Source organism: Castor canadensis, chromosome 4 (assembly GCF_047511655.1).
Source record: "Castor canadensis chromosome 4, mCasCan1.hap1v2, whole genome shotgun sequence".
Lineage (NCBI taxonomy): Eukaryota > Metazoa > Chordata > Mammalia > Rodentia > Castoridae > Castor > Castor canadensis.
In genome coordinates, this window is record NC_133389.1 from 138,277,859 (window position 1) to 138,298,722 (window position 20,864).

The following is a 20,864-nucleotide window of genomic DNA, read 5'->3' on the forward strand; positions in this document are numbered from 1 at the left end:
GAGTCTGCTCCTGTTCTATGGCAGATTGTCATTCTATCCTGTATGATTACAAATTAACTAGTGCTTTGTGTGCCATTGGTAGCCTTAAGAAGCCCAGATGGTTGTTGCAGCAACATTCAAAGTTTATAATTAATTGTATGAAGTACTACAGACTCATTTTTTTCTTAAGTTTGTTTCTCCATCTTTGAAGAAATGGAGTAGTAACTTTTTTTTACATTAAGATGCTTTATGAAGATACTGTAAATGCTTAATGAAAGTAAAGCAGTTAAATATAAAATGGTTCTTTTTTCTCCACCTCCTCCTTTTGTGTCAAGTTGTGCCATATTGTCAGTTTTAGTGCATTGAGTTCAATTATGTCTCTTTATTAGACTGAAATTTACCTTGATTTTTTTTTTTCTGACAATCTTATGTTTGTTTACCTAACCTGATTTTATGCTTTCCAAAGGTAGGGGGCAAATTTATTTCTGCTCACCATCAGTGTCATTGTATAGAGAAATGCCTGTTATAGGGCAGGATGCACATGTGTGTTTATTACATCTAAATGTTGGCTCTGCATTAGAAGCAATAGAAATAAACTCCAGTTATATTTAGCAGAACATGAATTTATTGGAGGGATATTATGTGGGGACTGAATATGCTATTGATGAATATGGAACAGTGCCATGGGAACAGTTTCTTACCTATCCTGCTCCTTTGTGTCATTTGCTAGAGAGTCAAAGCTTTCATGGGAGTGTCTGATTGGCTGAGTCTTAAGTCTGTCTTACCATCTAAGAAATGAAAGATTATGGGACTGGGGATGTAGCTCAGTGTAGAGGGCTTGCCTAGCATGTGCAAGGCCTCGGGTTTGATTCTAGAGCTGTAAAAACAATAAAAAGAAAAAAAGTCGAATATTATAAATTTGTATGGAGAAATAAAAGCTTATGGCCTTTCAAAAGAAGAAAAAGAAAACAAAGGGTGTTTTTTTCATTTTTTAGTTAGAAAACAGGTAATAGAAAATACCTTTTACAAGTGCATTGTTTGTCAGGGTAATCAATAATTTATGGCTTAATTTTACTTTGTGTTTACCAAAGATGTACCTGGGTATCAGATAGTGTATAATTTATTAGAAAGCCACTTATGGTGGTTTGTTACATGAATAGCAAAGGAAGAAAGTCTGGCTTTGGTTTTAAGATAGCATAACACTTTCTTTTAAAGAGGAAAGATGGATAAAGATGGATACTTTTTTTTTTTTTTTGGTGGAACTGGGGCTTTTTGCTTACAAAGCAGATTCTGTACCACTTGATCCATACTTCCAGTCCACTTTGCTCTGGTTAGTTTGGAGATGGGGTGTCATGAACTGTTTGCTTGGGCTGACCTCAAACTGTGATCCTCTTGATCTCAGCCTTCAAGTAGCTAGGATTACAGGTGTGAGCCGTTGGTGCCCAGTGAAAGATGGATACTTTTCATGTGCTTTCCTTCCTTCCTCACAGCATGATTTTGGTGGTGAGGGATTAGTGTATGTTTACATTTCTTTAAGTCTGCAAGTAGACAAAAATAGATTTATATCAAAACAAAAGAGGCATAACTGGAAAGTGCCTGGGAACTTTGAAGAAAGCAACATAGGTTAGTTGGTGACATACGAGCTCGCTAATGGAAAATGGAATTTTATTCAGGAGATGTGGAAGAGACTAGCAGGTGAAGGAAACAGTATGTGCTGTTTATTTAGCAAACATATTTAGTAAAATGTGTTAATGAATGAAAATTAAGTAACTCCATATGACCTGCATATTATGTGTGTGGATGTAAGGTTTAGATGTTTGTGGAGGTGAAGTGATGAAGGCACAAAGAGAAGTGAAACTGGAAGTAAACTGAAGAAGGATCTAAATGAACTTTAAAAAGAAACCCTAAGCTGAGCATGGTGGAGCACACCTATAATCCCAGCACTAAGGAGGCTAAGACAGGAAGATCTCTAGTTTGGGGTCAGTCTGGCCTACATAGTGAGATCCTGCCCCAAAAAACCATAAATAAACAAATAACTAAAATATAATATAATCTAAACTAGTAGCCTAACCAAATAAATCCACCCTCAAAGACCATGTACAATAGAGTAAAAATGAAAGGATGAAGACAGAGCTCAGTGTGTAGAGCTTGGATCCCTGGTCTCTTGCTGTGCTTAATAGATTTGACAGGAACTTGACAGAGAAATTGCTTTCAGTGTCCATTCTTTCAATTTTCCTAGTCATTTTTTATAGAGCTATTCAAGTTTTATGAAATAATGAATATTATGTGTATATCTTCAAAATATTGCAGACATACTGTTTAAATAAGTACAGTAAATACAAGGTTCTGTAATGAAGTTTTAATTTCATAAAAAGTTCAACCCAATGCGGCAAACTTACTTGTTTTGATTTTTTAACAATATTTATACCGTAGTGATCATGAGAAGGGAAACCCAGGTCTGCACTTTGTTATCTCCTGGATTTCTGAAGTTCAGCTTTGACACTTTTGTTTCCTTTCAAGCTCTTCTTGTCCTCTGTATTTTTCTCTTTCTCTATGATTGTTTTAACATGATATGTAATAAGGCATTAGCGATGTTTTTTTAAAAAGCCAGTTTCCTATTCTACAAGCTGATGCAATGATTGAAATATTACAACTTGCTTTTGAAAACGTAGTTGTCCTCCTAGAATTTAAAACTCTTTCATCTGTGAGTCCTCAAGTTTGTAGATTTTTAACTGTGGTCTGCCTAATGACTGAAACCTGACTTTCTGATAATTTGACAGGATAGTAAGAACTTTAAAGCATTGTGGAATTAGTGAAAATGAGAAGGTTATTTGGGAGTATGATTTGTTTATTGGTTTTAGACTAAAATAACAGGTAGGAAAAAAATTCACAATTTGTCTGAAGGTGGACATGGAAAAGTAGAACTGAACCAAAAATTAATATATGATTGAGCTTAGGCATTAGTGATCCATATATACTTACTAGAAAGGATATTCCAAAGCTATATTAGGTTGCTGTGTAGAACAATAAGACCGTATGGAGGCTATTCATGTACAGATGAGGGGCTGTCCACTATCTCCGTGTCCTGTTCATGCCTGTATCAGTTTCTTATTGCTGATGTCATACATTATGGAAAGGAGGCACTCTACCAATAAGCCATATCTCTAGCCCCTAGGTGCCTTAAAACAACACAGATTTATTCTTTAGTTGTCAGAGGTCCAAAATGGCTCTTATGGGGCTAACATCAAAATGTTAACAATGCTGCATTTCTTCTGGAGGCTCTGTGGGATAGAGTCCATTCCCTGGCCTGTTCCAGCTTCTAGCAGTCATCAGCACTCCTTGGCTTTGGCCCCTTCTTCCATCTTCAAATCCGACAGTGGCTACCGGTGTCTTTCTCATACTGCACCACTCTCACACCAGCTCTTCTGCCTTCATGGGTCTACCCAGATAATCCAGAATAATCTCCCATTTCATGGTTTTTAATTTGATCACACCTGCAAAGTTTTTTTTTGTGTGTGTGTTTTGGTTTTTTTTTCTCCTGCAATACCACATACTCATGGCTTCTGGGAACTAGGATTTGTGTATCTTGGGTTGAGATCATTACTTTTATCTACCACAGCGTCCTTTTATGTGCTTTTAAAATTGTTGTTGGTTATACTGAAAGCTACTTCTAGGCAAGAACTATGCTTTTTTTCTTGTTCTTTTTCTGTTGGCAGCTGTGGTTATAAGGAATGTAAACTAGATTTAAAACATGCATGCTCAGATACTTACCAGGTAACCTTGGGCAAGTGACTTGTTTTTGCCAGTCTCAGTTTTCCCATTTGTCAGATAAGCCTAACATCTACCTCTGAGAGTTGTCATGTAGATCAAAGGAGATGATGTCTGTGAAGGCACTTTGTAAGCAAGAATGCTCTGTACAGGTGTTGGCGAGGATGCGGGGAAAAAGGAACCCTCTTACACTGTTGGTGGGAATGTAGACTAGTACAACCACTCTGGAAAAAAATTTGGAGGCTACTTAAAAAGCTGGACATCGATCTACCATTTGATCCAGCAATACCACTCTTGGGGATATACCCAAAAGACTGTTACTCCAGAGGCACCTGCACATCCATGTTTATTGCGGCACTATTCACAATAGCCAAGTTATGGAAACAGCCAAGATGCCCCACCATTGACGAATGGATTAAGAAAATGTGGTATCTATACACAATGGAATTTTATGCAGCCATGAAGAAGAACAAAATGTTATCATTCGCTGGTAAATGGATGGAATTGGAGAACATCATTCTGAGTGAGGTTAGCCTGGCTCAAAAGACCAAAAATCGTATGTTCTCCCTCATATATAGACATTATATCAAGGGCAAACACAGCAAGGGGATTGGGCTATGAACACATGATAAAAGCGAGAACACACAAGGGAGGTTGCCCTTAACGCAGAGAAACTAAAGCAGATACCTTAAAGCAACTGAGGCCAATAGGAGAAGGGGACCAGGAACTAGAGAAAAGGTTAGATCAAAAAGAATTAACCTAGAAGGTAACACCCACGCACAGGAAATCAATGTGAGTCAATGCCCTGTATAGCTATCCTTATCTCAACCAGCAAAAACCCTTGTTCCTTCCTATTATTGCTTATACTCTCTCTACAACAAAATTAGAAATAAGGGCAAAATAGTTTCTGCTGGGTATTGAGGGGAGGGGAGAGGGAGGGGGCGGTGTGGGTGGTAAGGGAGGGGGTGGGGGCAGGGGGGAGAAATGAACCAAGCCTTGTATGCACATATGAATAATAAAAGAAAAATGAAAAAAAAAAAGAATGCTCTGTACAAGTGAAGAACAGGCAGTTAATAGCAAGACCGTATCAAATCTGTGGAGGAAGTGAATAATTATGAAAAGGAAGGAAAGAAAGATAATTGTAGATATTTCTAAATGGATTGGATCTCGGTTTACGTTTAAACCTCTGTTATTGTGAGAGTTGGAAAATTCTCTCCTTACCACACAGTTTCCTTTACCAGGGAAACAGATGTTACTGACAGACTGATCATTGCCCAATTTTCTCAAAAACATCTTTTCCAAAAAGTTTGTTGATCTCCATTGAGGAAGGAGAACAAGTCTGTTGGCTTAAAAACACAGGTTTCTCTGCATGCTTGTGAAAGAAAGGTGTTCTTTGAAAACAGGAGAAGCTCCAACTTTTATATTCCATATACGGTGTGAATGTCACCTCCTTTCCACCAAGTCTGTCCTAGGGAAGATCAGAGTCAGATTACTCTTCTTCCTATTCCAAATACCTCGCTGTAACACTTACCACTTCTTTCCAGAATTTCTTGTCTACAGAACAAGGGCAAACCTGGCCATGCTAGTTGTCTGGTCAAAAACCACAAAAAACAAAAACCAAAAAATTCAGTGGAGTATTTTCTGCCTATTATTAGGCTTTGTATATAATAGTGAATGTAATTTTTAGCAGCTTTTTGGCCTCTGTGCCATATAGTTTCCATCTTATTACAATGAAAACATTGAGGCAAACTCTGAAATAGCCTGCTTTAAACTTAACTCCCTCTTTTGATGAATTTTCTGTGTTCCAGAAATGTGTAAAGATATTTCTACAGTTGCAAACAGTCTTGTGAATTAAAAAAGTTAAAGAGAAAATAGTCCCCCTTCCCTGGTTAATAAAACATAAATTTATACTAAAGATTTTTTTTATAGTGAAGATTTTTTTTTAATATAATCTACCATCCTCTGGTTCAGAATTGTACAGTTGGACGGCTGGTAAGCACCTTAGAAATCATTTAGTCCAGTTCCTTTATTACTAACTAACTAGCACTCATGCAACTAGTATTTTTAGCATTTTCAGTGTTTTGGCAAAACTCACATGATTCTTCTAAGTCACTCTTCTTCCCTATGCAGTTTGACCTGACTCATACCCATTCTTGTAAGACTTAACATTGGGTTGATTTTTAAATCTTTTCTTTTTAAACCTCCAGAGTTTAAAGAGTTTTTGTTTCAAAATGTTAGATGCTTTCAAGATCATTTCCGTCTAATCACTAGAAGGAAACAAACCAGCATTGATAAAGCAGGGTGCTTTCAAAGGCCTGTATTTGTGCTGCGTTCCAATAGCACTTCTGGAATGGCTCATGGAGAGAGAGGGAGGTTGGGATTCTGTTCACTGTGGTGCTAATAACTCAATAAGTAAATAACAGCCATCCCAGTGAAATGAGCCTCATCCTGTTTGCTTCTGGAATACTTTCTGACTCTTGTTTGTTTTTAGAGGATAGCTGTATCTTAGAGAGACAGAAATGTTTCTGGACAGTTCTATGGAAATTAAATTTTTTCACATCTGTGGAATATGATTTTAAAACATATATATGTATATATAAATTTTAGAACTATACTAAAGTATATCAAATATGATATGCAATATATATTGTAAATATAAATGTAAAATTTTACAGCATACATAATTTTTACAAATAAAAAATATGTATAATTTTTCGGTAGTTTGTGACTCCAAAAACACTTGGATTTAGGGACCTTTGTCTCTTTCCACTTTAAGTGCTTTTAGAACATTTGAAAATTTATAAAGCAAATCATCCTTTTATTAATACTGATATCTTACTGCTACTTATTGTGTCTACCAGAGTTCTTTAATAAATTAACAGACTATTTCTTTACTAAATCAAAGAAATAATTGTCTTCTCTTTTGGTCCTCAGTAATATCTAGCATTTTCATGTTTTCAAAAGTTACATTTTGCTAAATTCTATTCTAAATAGTTCGATTTTATAAACTAGTGTAGAAGGTTAATGTTTAGTAAAAATGCTAGGAACTGCTTTCCCAATAGAAATAGTCTCGAATTTTATGAACTGAATTTTTTTATGTAAATGAGATGAAAATGTAAACATGAATTTAATTAAGAGGGTATGTAGGCAAAATTCCTAATTAAGCTTTTATATAAATATTAGTGGATATATAACCACACTACTTTAGAAAAATTATATAAATAATGCATGTTGATTGATGAGAATATGATAAAATAACAACACTGAGAGGCAAAAATAAAAATCACCTGAATCCTACCACCGAGGACACCAAGATCCACAGTATGTGTATCTGTGTCAGACTGTGTGTATTTGTGTGTGGACATTGTGTTGCAGCTACTTTTCCACCTGAAAGACATGTCACATTTTAAAACAGCATTAACAAAATGTAATTTCCTTTTTTAAAATGTTTCATGTAAGAGTAATGCAAAATACTGTCATCCATGCTGTAGCATGTATCTGTGCCACACTCCTGGTTTTTGCCAATAGAATTGCATTTAATTGAGAAGTCTCTTTTTCATTTTCAAGTAGATGCACATTTAGGCAATTTCTGTGTTTTTGGCTACTGCTGTGAACCTTTATGTCCAAGGCTTTGTGTGGACATATATTTTCATTTCTCTTGAATAGATTCCTAGGAGTGATATTGCTGGGTCATACAGTAATCTATGTTTAACTTAAAAAAAAAACCTGCCAAATTATTTTCAAAATCGATTGGACAGTTTTATCTTCCTACAGCAGTGTATTGGGATTCCATTTTCTTCACATCTTTATGGACTCTTCTGTCACCCTAGAGAATGTGACGTTATTATTTTTTGTAGTTTTGATTTGTGTTTACCTATAGACTAATGATGGAAGTGTCTTTTCTTGTGCTTACTAGCCACCATACCTTTTTGAAGAAATGTCTATCTGAGTCCTTCGCCCTTTTTTTTTTTTTGGCACTGCTGGGGTTGGAACTCAGGGCTTTGTGCTTGCTAGGCAGGTACTCGCTTGAGTGAGCCCTCTAGATCTTTTTGCTCTGGTTAGCCTGAACTGTTCTCCTTTATTTTAGCTTCTCACCATAGCTGGCATGACAGGCGTATGACATTACACTACATCCAGCTTTTTTTTCCACTGAGATGTGGTCTCAAACTTTTTTTGCTGGGGTTAGTCTGGAAGCCTGATCCACCTGATCTCAGCCTCCCATGTAGCTCGGGATGACAGGCATGTACTACCATGCCTAACTATTGGTTGAAATGGGGTCTCTAGAATTCCCTGCAGAGGCTGGCCTGGAACCATGATCCTCCTGATTTTAGCCTCCCAAGTATCTAGGATTGTAGGTGGGAGCCACCAGCACCAGCTTCTTCTCAGAGTTTTACAGTTTTAGCTCTGACATTTAAAAATGTCTGGTTTATTTGAATTAATTTTTTTGGTGTAGTTTGAGGTATAATTACAAGTTAATCTTTTTGCATAAAGATATACAGTGGTGGGGCTCAAGGTGTAGCTCATGCAGTAGAGCCTCTGCCTAGGAATTGTGAAGCCCTGAGTTCAAAACCCAGTTTGTTAAAGAAAAAAAATGATATTTAGCTCTCTTAGCACCATTTGTTGAAGGCTCTTTTCTCACTGAATTTTCTTAACTTGTCAGTCATTTGACTAAAAATACATTGATGTGAAAGTGTACTATTAATATGCCACAAAACACACTACTGATTATAAACATACGTCACCGTTGATTATAATACATATTCAGATTTCAGAAATCTTAATATCTGAATATTGGCAGCTTTAATTCAGTGAAATACATTATTTCTCAGTGCTACTAGATGATACATAAATGCACAATGCCAGTAGTTTGTGTGACTACCTCTTCATTATTTTCTCTCAAATTTCTTATAGCATCTGTGACTCTGAAAGTATCTTGTTTCTTAAATAGTTATTTACTGTTTCTCCCTTTTGCCTTGGCAAAGACTTAAAGAGATCCCATCTCAAGCAACAAGTTAGGTGTGGTGGTGGGCACCTGCCATCACAGCTACAAGAGAAATAAGTGGGAGGACCAAGGTGACCTGGACAATAAAATGGAAGAACCTATCTGAAATATAGCTAAAGGACAAAACTTGCTGGAGACATGGCTCAAGTGGTACAGCACCAGCCTAGCATGCATGAGGCCCTGAGTTCAAACCCTAATACTTCAAAAAAAGAAGAAGTTTACTCTCTTGTTCTTCTAATGCTTTGGCATTAGTCTCCATTTTGGCCTTTTCATAATCTGTTCCAAAGAAATTTCCTTAGGGATGAAAAGAAGAGACAAAAAATTTAGCTTTCAGGTGACAAGTACCTGTGTTTTAAAAATACACTTATTTTTAATTCTCCAGCAAATTGAATGCTGGATATTTGACAACGGTTTTTGAAGTTCTGAGGAAACGAGAAGACTGGACTGCAAATAAGGAGGCAGAGACTGAGCTGTGACACCGCTCTTCCCATTTTTCTGTCCTCAAGCATTTCATCATGGGAGTTTGATAAAATGCAAATAACAAATTTCAAAAGCCAGCATAATAGACGTTAAATTATCAAGTCTCTAACAATCTACTCTTTAATTAATTTCATGTTTCTCTTGTATGCAAATATAAATAAAAGAAAAAAAAAAAAAAGTATAGTAGCATACGTTTAAAACATGCAGAACCTGGGATAATTCCTAGTACTTAATGCTCCATAAATATTTGTTAAATGAATAATTAAATAAATTTCATAGAAAAGTCAGCAAAAGAAAAATTTCATGTTTCTCTATTTTTTTGTGTATTTATGAAAGTGATTGTATAGTCTTACCTTAATTTATAATTTACATTTAATTAAATTAAATTTATTTACATTTAATTATAACACAGGGAAGTTTCTTCTCATTTTTATTATTGTATGAGAATCCCTTTTTCCCCTGTAATTTATTTGGGTGATAACTAATCTTCTGACAAACTTTGTGATTATGGAGAGAAATTTTTGTAATCTTGACTGTTGCCAGAAGAAGCCTGTCTTCAGTCCTGGAATTTCGCAGTTATCTGTGTCCTGTTTCCTTTTCAATGGTGTTGGGCATCGTCCAAGTAGTCTGGGGAGTTCCAGTGTCACCCAGAATGGTGACTTCAGGGCTATGATTCAAAATGTTTACTTCAGTCATATGTCACAGAACAGCTGTCAGGTCCTGCCAGTTGTGAATGAACCTCTTGTCTGATTATTTGGAGAGCAAGTTTCCTTTCTTTTTGCCACCCACTCTGGTCACTCTTCCTAGGAGTGAAACTTCTGCCTGATATTGAAGAAAGTATTTTGGACTTATGCTCTGAAAAGACAATTCTGACCACTAAGGAAAACTTCCTCTTGAACAAACATCTTAAAAAGATGGTAATTTGAAGTTGTGACTTGTGGACGCTATAGGCTTTGGAAACTGTAGATGGTCTTTTGAAGATGCCTGACTTAATGTTGGATGCTAATGTGTGCCTGTACATTATATCCGGTTATATTTGGCTTTTGTTTGGTACTGTAATTGAAAACATTTAGTCGCATGGTGCTCTAAGACATGTCTGGCTTTTTTCTTTTTGGCATTGTGATTACCCAAGTGTACTTTGGAAATTAGTGGGGTTTTTTTCTTTTCTTTTCCTTTTGTTTTTGTTTTGGTATGTGGTACTGGGGATCAAACCCAGAGTCTCTTGCTTGCTATTCAAATTAGGTGTTTTTTTTTTTTTTTTGAGACAGGATGTCAACATGTAGCCCTCGCTGGCCTCAAACCTGCCTAGCTTCCTGAGTGCTAAGAGTACAGACACATGCCTAGCTCATATTGGTCACTTGAATTTATTTTTTTGTGAAAAAAGTCACATTGCTAATGGTTTTCCTCCTTTGACTGGTGCTCTTACATCCTCACTAGTTATTACTCGCAAATAGCTTTCCACATGTAAAGAACTGTAGATTTTCGTGTTCCACAGTAGTTGAGAAATACAAAGGCAAATATAAAACCATGACATTTTCTAGCTAACATTAAGCCTGATAACTAAAAGACAGATGTCTAGTTGTCTTTATGGCAGGAGTTGTGTTCTCTACTTTTTTTAATATAGGAAATAGAGTACAGTAACTGTGACAGCATATGCTACTTGAAAATGCACAGGGGCATCTTGTGCCATGATTAACAAATTTAGAGAAAAGCACATTTGTTCAGAAAAACACTTGTGGAGGCCGTTTTTTAAGGTGCTAGGAAGAAAATTAACATTTTACAAAGAGGGAAGCTTCTCTCCAACTTTTTAGGATTATAATAATTGAACAAAAATTACTTAGCCTAAAAGACAATTCAAAAATCTCATGAAGACTGTTCTTAGCATTTCATAAAGGCCCTTGGCAACTTCTCTCCTCCCGACCTTTCTTTCTAATCACACTGAACAATCCATGATTCTCTTAAGAATACAAGATTACCTACTGTTTTGTTGGTTTGCAGATTTTCTCCCAGTCTGGAAAGCATTCTCTCGCTTATACCTGCCTCCTTTCTCTCATAACTCTTCTCATATGAAATGTTTTTATAAGGAGCCCGGCCTCCCCTGACTCCACCACAGTTGCTGGTTCCCACGACTGTCTCTGGTGTTAGACACGTACTTCCTTAAGAAGCAGACTCTGTTTTAGCATTAACATGAATGGACACCTGAAATAGAATTTTCAGGGAGGATTTGAATCCAGAATGGAAAGAGTAAAGTTTTTTTTTTCTTTCTTTTTTTTTGTGGTAGTATTGGGGTTTGAACTCAGGGCCTCACACTTGCTAGGCAAGCGCTCTACCACCTGAGGAACTCTGCCAGTCCAGGAATAAAATTTTTAAGTAAGAGAGCCTTGAGTACAAAGGCCTGTGTGTAGGAATGAGCATGATGTCTTTTACAGACTGGAAACCTGAAGATAGGAAAGGGAATGCTTACACATTCCCTTTTAGGTATGTCTTGCAACCTTGATAGAAATCTATCCATTAGAATAACATTCTATGTGACATCCCATATAGAGAATTTATCCCTTTAATTTAGCAATGAGCCCTTTGTCTCATACCCCAAAGATATGCTTTGCTGAGATTTTTATGTGTCGTAGAGGACATAGATGTGACTTGAGGAGAGTATGCTGATCTCTTAAATCAAAATAGAAACATTCCTAAATTTGTAACAGAAGGAGATGCAGGGGATCAATTAAACCATTGTATGGCTGTAATTAGGGTACTAAACAATGACAGTGATACCATAAGTGTACCTTTACTGACATAGTATTAAGGGGTAAAAGGTGTGTATATGTATTAATAATTTTAATGTGTCTTAAATATTTGGCTTAAAATGTATATTTTAAGGGAAATTAGGGGAATATAATATAGGGGGTAAGCTTGTTCAAAGTAGCCTGCCTGCATTTATAGAAATAGCTGAATCCCCCTTGTACTATTAATATATGCTAACAAAATCCAAGAAAAAATATTTTACATGTAAGAGGATATGCATATATTCATGAAACAAGTCTTTAAGATAAATAGCAAAATGTTAGAGGAGTTTCTTTGTGGAATTTCATCTCATCTTTACACGTAGTTTTATTTTATGTTTTAATTTGTTTTGTAATTAGTAAGACTTTTTTTTTGAGACAGAGCCTCACTATGTAGCCCAGGCTGGCTTTGAACTTTAGATCCTTCTGCCTCACCTTCCCAAGGATTACAGGATTTACATGTCTGGCTGATGTTTTTATTAATCTTTTTGGTGGTGCTGAGAATAGAACTCAAGGCCTTGTACCACTGGGCTGTACTTCTAGCTCAACACTTACAATTAGAACAAATGGAAAAAAGAATTTATCTTAAAGAAAAATAGAAGGTATCCTGTTTGTGGTCTTGTAGTATGTAAGTGTGTACTTATTGATTACTGTACAATAAGAAACAGTAAAACAGTAAGCAACGATATACCCTTCATTTAGCTCTGCCCATTATTGCAGGCATTGTGCTTCATTACCCCAAATACTTCAGCATTTATCTCTGAAGACTAGGACGTTCCCTTAAATAACTGAATATTATCATACATCAGAAACATGTCATCATTAGGACACTGTTGTCTATTCCACAATCCATATTAAAATTTCTACAGTTAAAGCTACTTTGTAGCTTTTAAAAAATACCAGACACAAGATTCAGTCAAAGGTCAAATCTTGCATTTGGCTGCAACATTTCATTAGTTTCTTAAATCAGAACATTTTCCTATTTTTTGTTTGCTTGCATGACACTAACATTTTTGAGGAATGTATCCCAGGTTATCTTGTAGGCAGGAATACTTTTGTTGGCAGGAATATAGTAGTGGTGGGTCTGTCCCACTGCATCATTTTGTTTTTGACATCTTTGGAATTTCACCTTGCTGAAAAGCCTGTGTTTTAAATGAAAGCAGAAGCAGTTGTAAGAGCGATGCACTTTTTATTCAAGTGCTAGCTCATAAACTCAATTCCCTGACTGAGATTATCTGAGTTTATCATGGTACTTGTGGTCTCAGTGAGGAGAGGTGAATCTTTTCAAAGGGCCAGCTATTTTTTTTTCACAGTTACACAGTATTTTTCCTTTTTCATTAATGTGATGAGGAAAATGCTTTCATGAAAAGAATAGAATAGAAAGTCTATAACAAAGAAAGAGAATACAGCTTGCAGTGCATTCACAACAAAACAAAGAGCAAAAACTCATCCTATTTAATGGAAACCATGAGTTTTTTTGTTACAATTCTGGAAAAACTATTGCTTGAACCCATTTCTTCAAAGGGCTAAGCTTCTTTGTGGCTGTAGGTCAGGTCTTTGTGGAAATAGCATTATGCTTTTTGAATATACTCAGTATGTGCTAGGCTATACTTTAGTAACAGTGTTTGGCAATTATACATGTAATTCACTTGTAACATGTTAGTCACTTATAACAAAGATTATTTCTTGCTCATGTACCATCTAGTGTGGGTCTTTTGGCTGTCCTGGGTGGCTTAAAGATGTGGGCGAAGGCCGCCTCCAAACAGAATTCTATCTATTCTAACAGTCCCATGGCTGGGAGAGAAAACTCAGAGAACTCTTTCCCATTCTTAACTGACTTGAGGTGCCACTTCTGCTCTTACCTGATCAGTGAGAATTAGTTAAGTGGTCTTACATGAACTGTCAGAGGATGGCAAATGTGAGCGAGCATGTGTACTGTTTGGTGATTTGCACTGTTTCCAGTCACTGATGTGCACTGTTTCCAGTTTGGACAGCAGGATGAACACAGGCCTCCCAAGCAAGCCAAACCCTGTTGGAAAGCTGGGGTTTCGCCAGCAAATTTATTCCTCCCTTTCCCTTCCCCCAACTTATAAACTGGCACCTTTACAATCACTGACCAAAAAAACTTGAATTTTAGATTTCAAATTTTGTAGATTGACACATTTAAATTTTTTCCACAAGATGAAAAAATTAAGAGAATATTTTAGTGAATGACATTTCACCCTTCACCCTACCTATATGATGTCTGGTGTTATTGAAATTCTCATTAATTATTTTTAACTCTTTAATTGGTCTTAAGTCTTCAGAATGGAAATAAGTACTACCTTGGATGCATGGTGGTTTATGGGAATGATTGACTAAATCTTTTCATGACATTTTCATCATGGCTGCCATTCTTAAAATTGACAGATGTATACTGTATTATTTAATATAGTTATTGAGGCACGCATGTATAAAAATGATTATTAAAAGCATTTTAAGAGGAACAAACCTGACTTTAAAATTGTTTCTCCTTCTCAAAATACTTTGCACATATATTTCTGTAACTTTTTCTTGATTAAATCTAGGTTTTTCTGAAGAAATATATTTTAACCCATAGTGGTTTACATTAGTACCTGGCACATTGGGAATAATGTTCTCAATAGTAGCGGGGGGCAGGGGGAACCTGAAAAATAAGTGTCTTAATGCAGTGTGCCAACTCCAATTATTTTCCCTACCAGCTAAATCATGTCTCCTGGGTTCTAATTTTTGTGTTTTAAAACCATTGGTAACTCATCTTAGTCTTGTCTTTTATTGCCTGTGTAGTAAAAGGAGTTTCAAAAACTAGTTTTTGAAAACTAGTTTTTATACATATCTTACTTCAAAGAAAGAACTACTGACAGGTAGGTGATCAGAGTATTTATCTAATAGTTAATTATTTAGTAATTTAGCAACTGGAACTTCACTTGCAATTACTTTTTCATGTCTGCATTATGATAATTATTGGGTTAATAGCCATTCTGAGATACTTATAAATCATTATGAATTATATTATTCTGATTATTTAAAAGTTGCTTATGTATATCAAGTATATGAGATAAATATGCAATGCAGTATTTGATTAATCAAAGGTACCCTATTCCTAAATCTGGTTGGATACAAATAAGCTCTCTTATACTAAAATAATATATTTTGTTTCAACCTCTTAAAATATTCCTTTTCAGGCAATAGAGATTATGCCAAAGATGATCCATTGGAGTTTAAGTCCCACCAGTGGTTTGGAGCATCTGTGAGGTCAAAACAGGATAAAATTTTGGTAAGTCTTATGGTTTTTCCTCACAGGTGAGTTGAGTTCATTTATGTAGAGATATAGGAAGTGTCTCCATTTATGTTTTCCAGCTGTAGTAAAATTCAGGGTGATCAAAGGTGCAGGTTAGAGTAAAATAAGATAAATCTGTTCAAAGGCTAACAATCTAAGGACACCATCTTTCTTGTTCTTCTTGAGCTAGGTTTCTGTTTCTTTGCACCCTCATTTCTACATTGCTCATTTTCCCCACTCTACTTGATCATTCCCATCAGTTTCTTTGTATCCCGTCAAGTTTGGGTACAGTGTGCCTTTGATTAGTCAAACACTTAGTACTTTTTCTCTTTAAAAATACAGTGTGCTTCCCTTTACTCCATCTTCCCCTGACATTGTCCCTTTCCTTTGTACCTCTTCTTAAATGGGTTTTGAGAAAGATTTCTACAGTAACCATCTCTGCTTTTCACGTTCTCTTTCCATCAACTCTAGTCAGTGTGGTAGGCAAGACTAAGGTCACCATTAACTTTCAGCTCACTGAAATCCTCTGCTGTAATCTTTTTAAATGTGTGTCTCTTTGGTGCTTCATTTTTTCCATTGGTGCTTACTCATTCTTACATTATTGCCTCTCACACCATTCAACATCACCTTTTAAAAATATTTTTCATTCCTTTGTTTATGTGTCACTATGCTTTCCTGGTTTTTCTCCTATCTTGGGTGACTGCTCCTAAATGTTGGGGTATCTTTGAGTATTGTGATGGTTCTCTGTTTTCAACTTTGTCTTGTCTGTGAGTATACGCTATATGTCATAATCCCTAAATCTGTATCTCTAGCTTTTAGTTGTCCCTGGATCTGTAATATTTCCAACTACTCATTTGGCATTTCCATTTGGATGTCTAATAGACTATTCTAAATGAACATGACCAGGTCTGGCATGGTGGGGCACATCTGTAATTCCATCTACTCAGTGGGTAGAGATCAGTAGGATTGCAGTACAAGACCAGCCTGGGTAAAAGGTGAGGGAGACTACATCTCAGTCCACAAATATGCATTGGTTGTGGCATATATCTGTAATCCCAGCTATGCTGGATTCACATGTAGGAGGATCACTATCTGAGACTGGCCCCTGGGCAAACATGAAAGACCCTATCAGAAAAATAACTAAAGTGAAAAAGGACTGGGGATGTGCCTCAAGTGCCTGTTTAGCAATCATGAATCCCTGAGTTCTAACTCCAGTACTGCCAAAGGAAAGACAAACAAAAACCAACCAAGCAAAAACCCCAATATTACCAAATAGGACTCTTTTTAATTTCCATCAAATAAACAAACAAAAATAATTGTTTCTATATAAGTCTTCCCCATCTTATTGAGATACATGGCTTTCCTATTAAATCTGCTTTGAAAATATATCCCACATTCATCAATTAATGTCCGTCTTCATGACTTCTGCCCTGCAGTGAGTCACTGTTGTTATTTACCTGCGCAATTGCAATTGCTCCTTTATCTCTCTATCTCCTCTCTTGCCCCAACTCCAATCTCCACAGAAGGATGAAAGGAAATCCAAGCAATTCACTTTCTTGATTAAAACAGTCAAGTTAGTTTCTGTTGCTACTTGAATAAATATCAAAAACCCATTCTGGCCTGTAAGCATCTTCATATTCAGGTTACAGGCTGTCTCTTTGACATCATTTTACTCCGTCTTAACGTTTTTCAACCAAAAGTCTTTCTATTTATTTCTTCCATGTGCCAAGTCATTTCAATTTGTACCTTTGTGTTTGTGTTCCCTCTGCAATGAAAATCTTAGAGAAAACCAAGATTTTTCAAGGAGTGCTAGCTGTCATTCAGATTTCAGCTTTAATTCTATTTTGTCAGAGAGCCCTTCCCTATGTAAATTGGCTCCTTTTTATTTTATATTGTCCTTTTTTTTCATATAATTATGTGACATTATGGAAAATTTTGATTAGAAGGCGAAGTTTCTGTAGGACTTTAGAGGGTTTGTCAAGATTTTGCAGTTGGGGAGGTTGAGAGGAGGGTATGCTAAGAAGAAAAAGACATAAGATGCAGAATAAGCGAAAGGAGCAAATCATCCACTTTGTAGTATCAAGGGTGTACAGAGAGGAAATGAATTCTACTTTCAGTCTTATCAAGCTGGATATAAGATAACCCAGTATTGATGTCTGTAATGTTAGTATTTTATTTTAAAAATTATTATAGAAATTCATTGAACTTTCTTCCAGCAAATTAAATTGTTACTCTTTTGGTAGATTTATACACCATTAAAAAAATATGTACTTCCATATGGTTTTGAAATTAGAACTCTAAAAACAAAACGTTCCAAGTTTATTTGGAAAGTAATTAAAATAAGAACTACAAATTCCTTTATTCTCTTTTACTTTTACTATGTGTTGTATAATTTAGTTATATATCTTGCATGCATGAGAATATTATTTAGTTCACATGTTTTTTCAGTTTGTGACTATCAGCTGAGTGTAGAGAATCAAGAAATATGCTGCCTGAAATAATTTTACTAAATATTTTGAAAACATGTATATGGACTACAGATACAGCCTTCAGAAGAATGTGAGAAAAATGCTTCTTTTAAAAAATATTTATTCATAATGCTTAGGAAGTGAGCTCATATTCTGTAGTAGTATAGATGATCTGAAATACTAATTTTTCAGGGAATGTTTACATGATGGATTAAACTTTTGGTTTTAGGCCTGTGCTCCATTGTACCACTGGAGAACTGAGCTGAAACAGGAGAGAGAGCCTGTTGGAACTTGCTTTCTTCAAGATGGAGCAAAGACTGTTGAGTATGCACCATGCAGGTCAAGTATGTATAGGAAGTTGTACCTGCTTCTATCTGTCAAGGGTGGTGGGGAGCCTAGTTTGTTAAAATGAGTGTGTATGTAAGTGTGAATGTATATGTGTGACACAATATGTAAATATTGTGAGATTGATGAGAACAAAATGAAAATAATCTTGCTAATGTAAAGAAATTACAAATGCAAAGTAAACAGGCTTGTTGTTTCTAAGAACTCATTTTCACTTTCCTTGGTTCAGAATAAGTAACATCTGATTTAAAGTGAGCTTCTCTTACAGATGCGTGTCCTTACAACTAAAGATTCTGATCCATTAGGTCTGGTTAGGTCTGGGTACCTACATCTTTAACAAACGCGACTAGTAATTTTGATGGCTATCAAAGTTTGAGAACCACTGATTTAGATGAATAATGATGTGGAAAAGTTTTAAAATGCCTTAAGCATTTGAGAGTTCAATCCCCAGTACTATAAATATGTGCTATAAAGAGCCAGTTTATATAGGAAGGTGAATATTGAGTTTAGGAGTTGTGTTTGTATTTCACAGCTGTTACTCAGAGTTTCTATGTTAATTTGCTGCCAGGACCACTTATCTTTTGGTGATCCAGAAGATCTCATGTTTTCACTAACATTAGTTGAAATTTCAAAGGAAATTAATATTGTGACGAAAGATTACTTCATAATTTTGGTTATGCTTTTCTGAATTCTGCACATTTGGCACCACTGGCCACCAAATAGTAGAGCAGAGAGAATTAGTAACAAAAGTACTAGAAATAAGACACTTCCTGCTAGATTCCTATTTTTCCACGTTAGGTGACATGTGGCATTAGGTCAAAGAACAAATCAGTCCTCAAAATTTTAAGCAGTTGAACCTCTAGGAAATTGCAGGTTATTTCACTTAGTATTTTTTGGTCCATCACCTTGATCCTGTCCCTTGTAGGTAGTAAGTAAACATCAAAAGAATGACACATACTTAGGTCTGTATTATGTGTGAGGAGGGAATTGAAGACTTCATCCTCAGTGTTTGGCACCATACGTATTGCCTCCTTTATGTTGGTATTTTGGTCATTGTACTATTGTCTTTGGTAACATGTAGAAAATTTAAGGACTGCAGGGTTGGAAGTGTGGCTCAAGTGTTTAGGTGCTTGCCTATCAAGCTCAAAGCCCTGAGTTAAAACCCTAGTATCACCTAAAAGAATAAGCACTAAATTTGTATTTTTAATTCCTGTATTGTGAAAATGTTCTATTGTGAGAAGATAATTTTATAGTTATAAAGTCTAAGCCTTGTGTGCCAAAGTTTAGCTTTTCTTTTGATGAAGCATATATACACCACACACACATACAAAGTCACCCTTATTCTCATTTTAGAAATGTAGAAATAGATTCAGACAGTTGAAGCAAAAGTGCTGCATTCAAATAAGAATTTGAACTAGGTCTTTCTTTTTTCCAGTTTTTCTTTTTGGGGCCAGGGATTGAATGCATAGTCTTATGCATGCTAAGTACTTTCTACAACTGAGCTATATCCCCAGCTCCCTAGGTCTGCCTAGGGAACCTTTTCCCTGCATTACTAACAGCAGAAAATGTTTTCCACTTCAATTAATTCTTTTTAAACATAGCATTTGTATGAAGAATACATCCTGCTTCTTAACATACATGTTAGTTTAGATAATTCCTGATGTGTGAGAATCCATGGAAACCTTCTGAAAGACGTGCGTTCTAATAATGACTTGTAAATCTGTCACAAGTTTTCACTTATTTGGTTTAGGCATAGAAATTTTAATGTGATTTTAAGTCAGTTTTCTCAGATCAGGTTTTTATAACTAAAATTTTATTGGAAAATAGCCACACCCATTTGTCTATATGTTTTCTAGGAAAGTTGAGTAGTTCTGTACTTGCCCCTAAGCCTGAAATATTTGCTATCTAGCCCTTCATAGAAAAGTTTATTCAACTGTGATTGAAACAATAAAACCTCAAATCTTAGGAGAAGCTCAAAAAACAACTCCATAAAAGACAAGAGTGGATGCCATTTTTCCTAACAGGCCTGGCTTTCAGCAACCCTTGATTATTGTACATGTTGCTTGATCCAACCTTTCAAATACTGAGCTACCTACAGGCTCAAATTAAGAGGGACAACTTGTCCAGAGGGGAAACTTTAGGAGTGAAGCTTGAAAATCTGGTTTATAATTTCAAATTCTGTATCTGTGGGTTAATTCACTTAAGTACACTCTAGGCCCTTGTTTCATTATTGGTACAAGCACACATGAGGTACAATTTCAGTATTTGATGTTTTCGTCATGATGCAACCCAGTATTTGGTTTTACGTGGTGATGCCAGTTTTGTGGTGCTACATGGCTAACTTGTCTTTTTTTTTTTTGGTGGTACTGGGGTTTGAACTTTGGGCTTTGTGCTTGCTAACCAGGCACTCTATCACATGAGCCATATGTCCATCCTCATTGCTAACTTCTTGATAGCTTTGCTTATCTTGGTTGTGGTCGTTTGTGGAGGGGATTGTTTATCTTTATTTATTTACTTTTTTAGTTTGTTTGAATTTTGTGCATACCTTAGACAAGCAACTTCTGTTACCAACTTACCTTATTCCTGATTTTGAATGCTTCTGGCTTTCTTTATAACTGCATCTTTGGCCATTCTTGGCATTATGCAATAGACCAGATGACTGAGCCACAAGTCATATGATGTAAACACTCTTTCGACACCATGCTCAGTGGAGTCCTTTGTTTCTTCTGTCTCTATTTATTTAT

The 20,864-nt window shown here is 35.9% G+C and overlaps 1 protein-coding gene across 3 annotated transcripts in view; it reads left to right on the forward strand.

Moving 5' to 3' along the window:
- Positions 1–20,864, forward strand: part of Itgav (integrin subunit alpha V) — an 86,512-nt gene that overhangs the window by 16,909 nt on the left and 48,739 nt on the right. For all 3 annotated transcript variants that reach the window (XM_020164071.2, XM_074071239.1, XM_074071240.1), the window contains 2 exons: positions 15,213–15,304; positions 18,005–18,119. In XM_020164071.2, the coding sequence (XP_020019660.2) occupies positions 15,213–15,304; positions 18,005–18,119 (207 nt within the window). Of the gene's footprint in view, positions 1–15,212; positions 15,305–18,004; positions 18,120–20,864 lie in introns of those variants that run through there.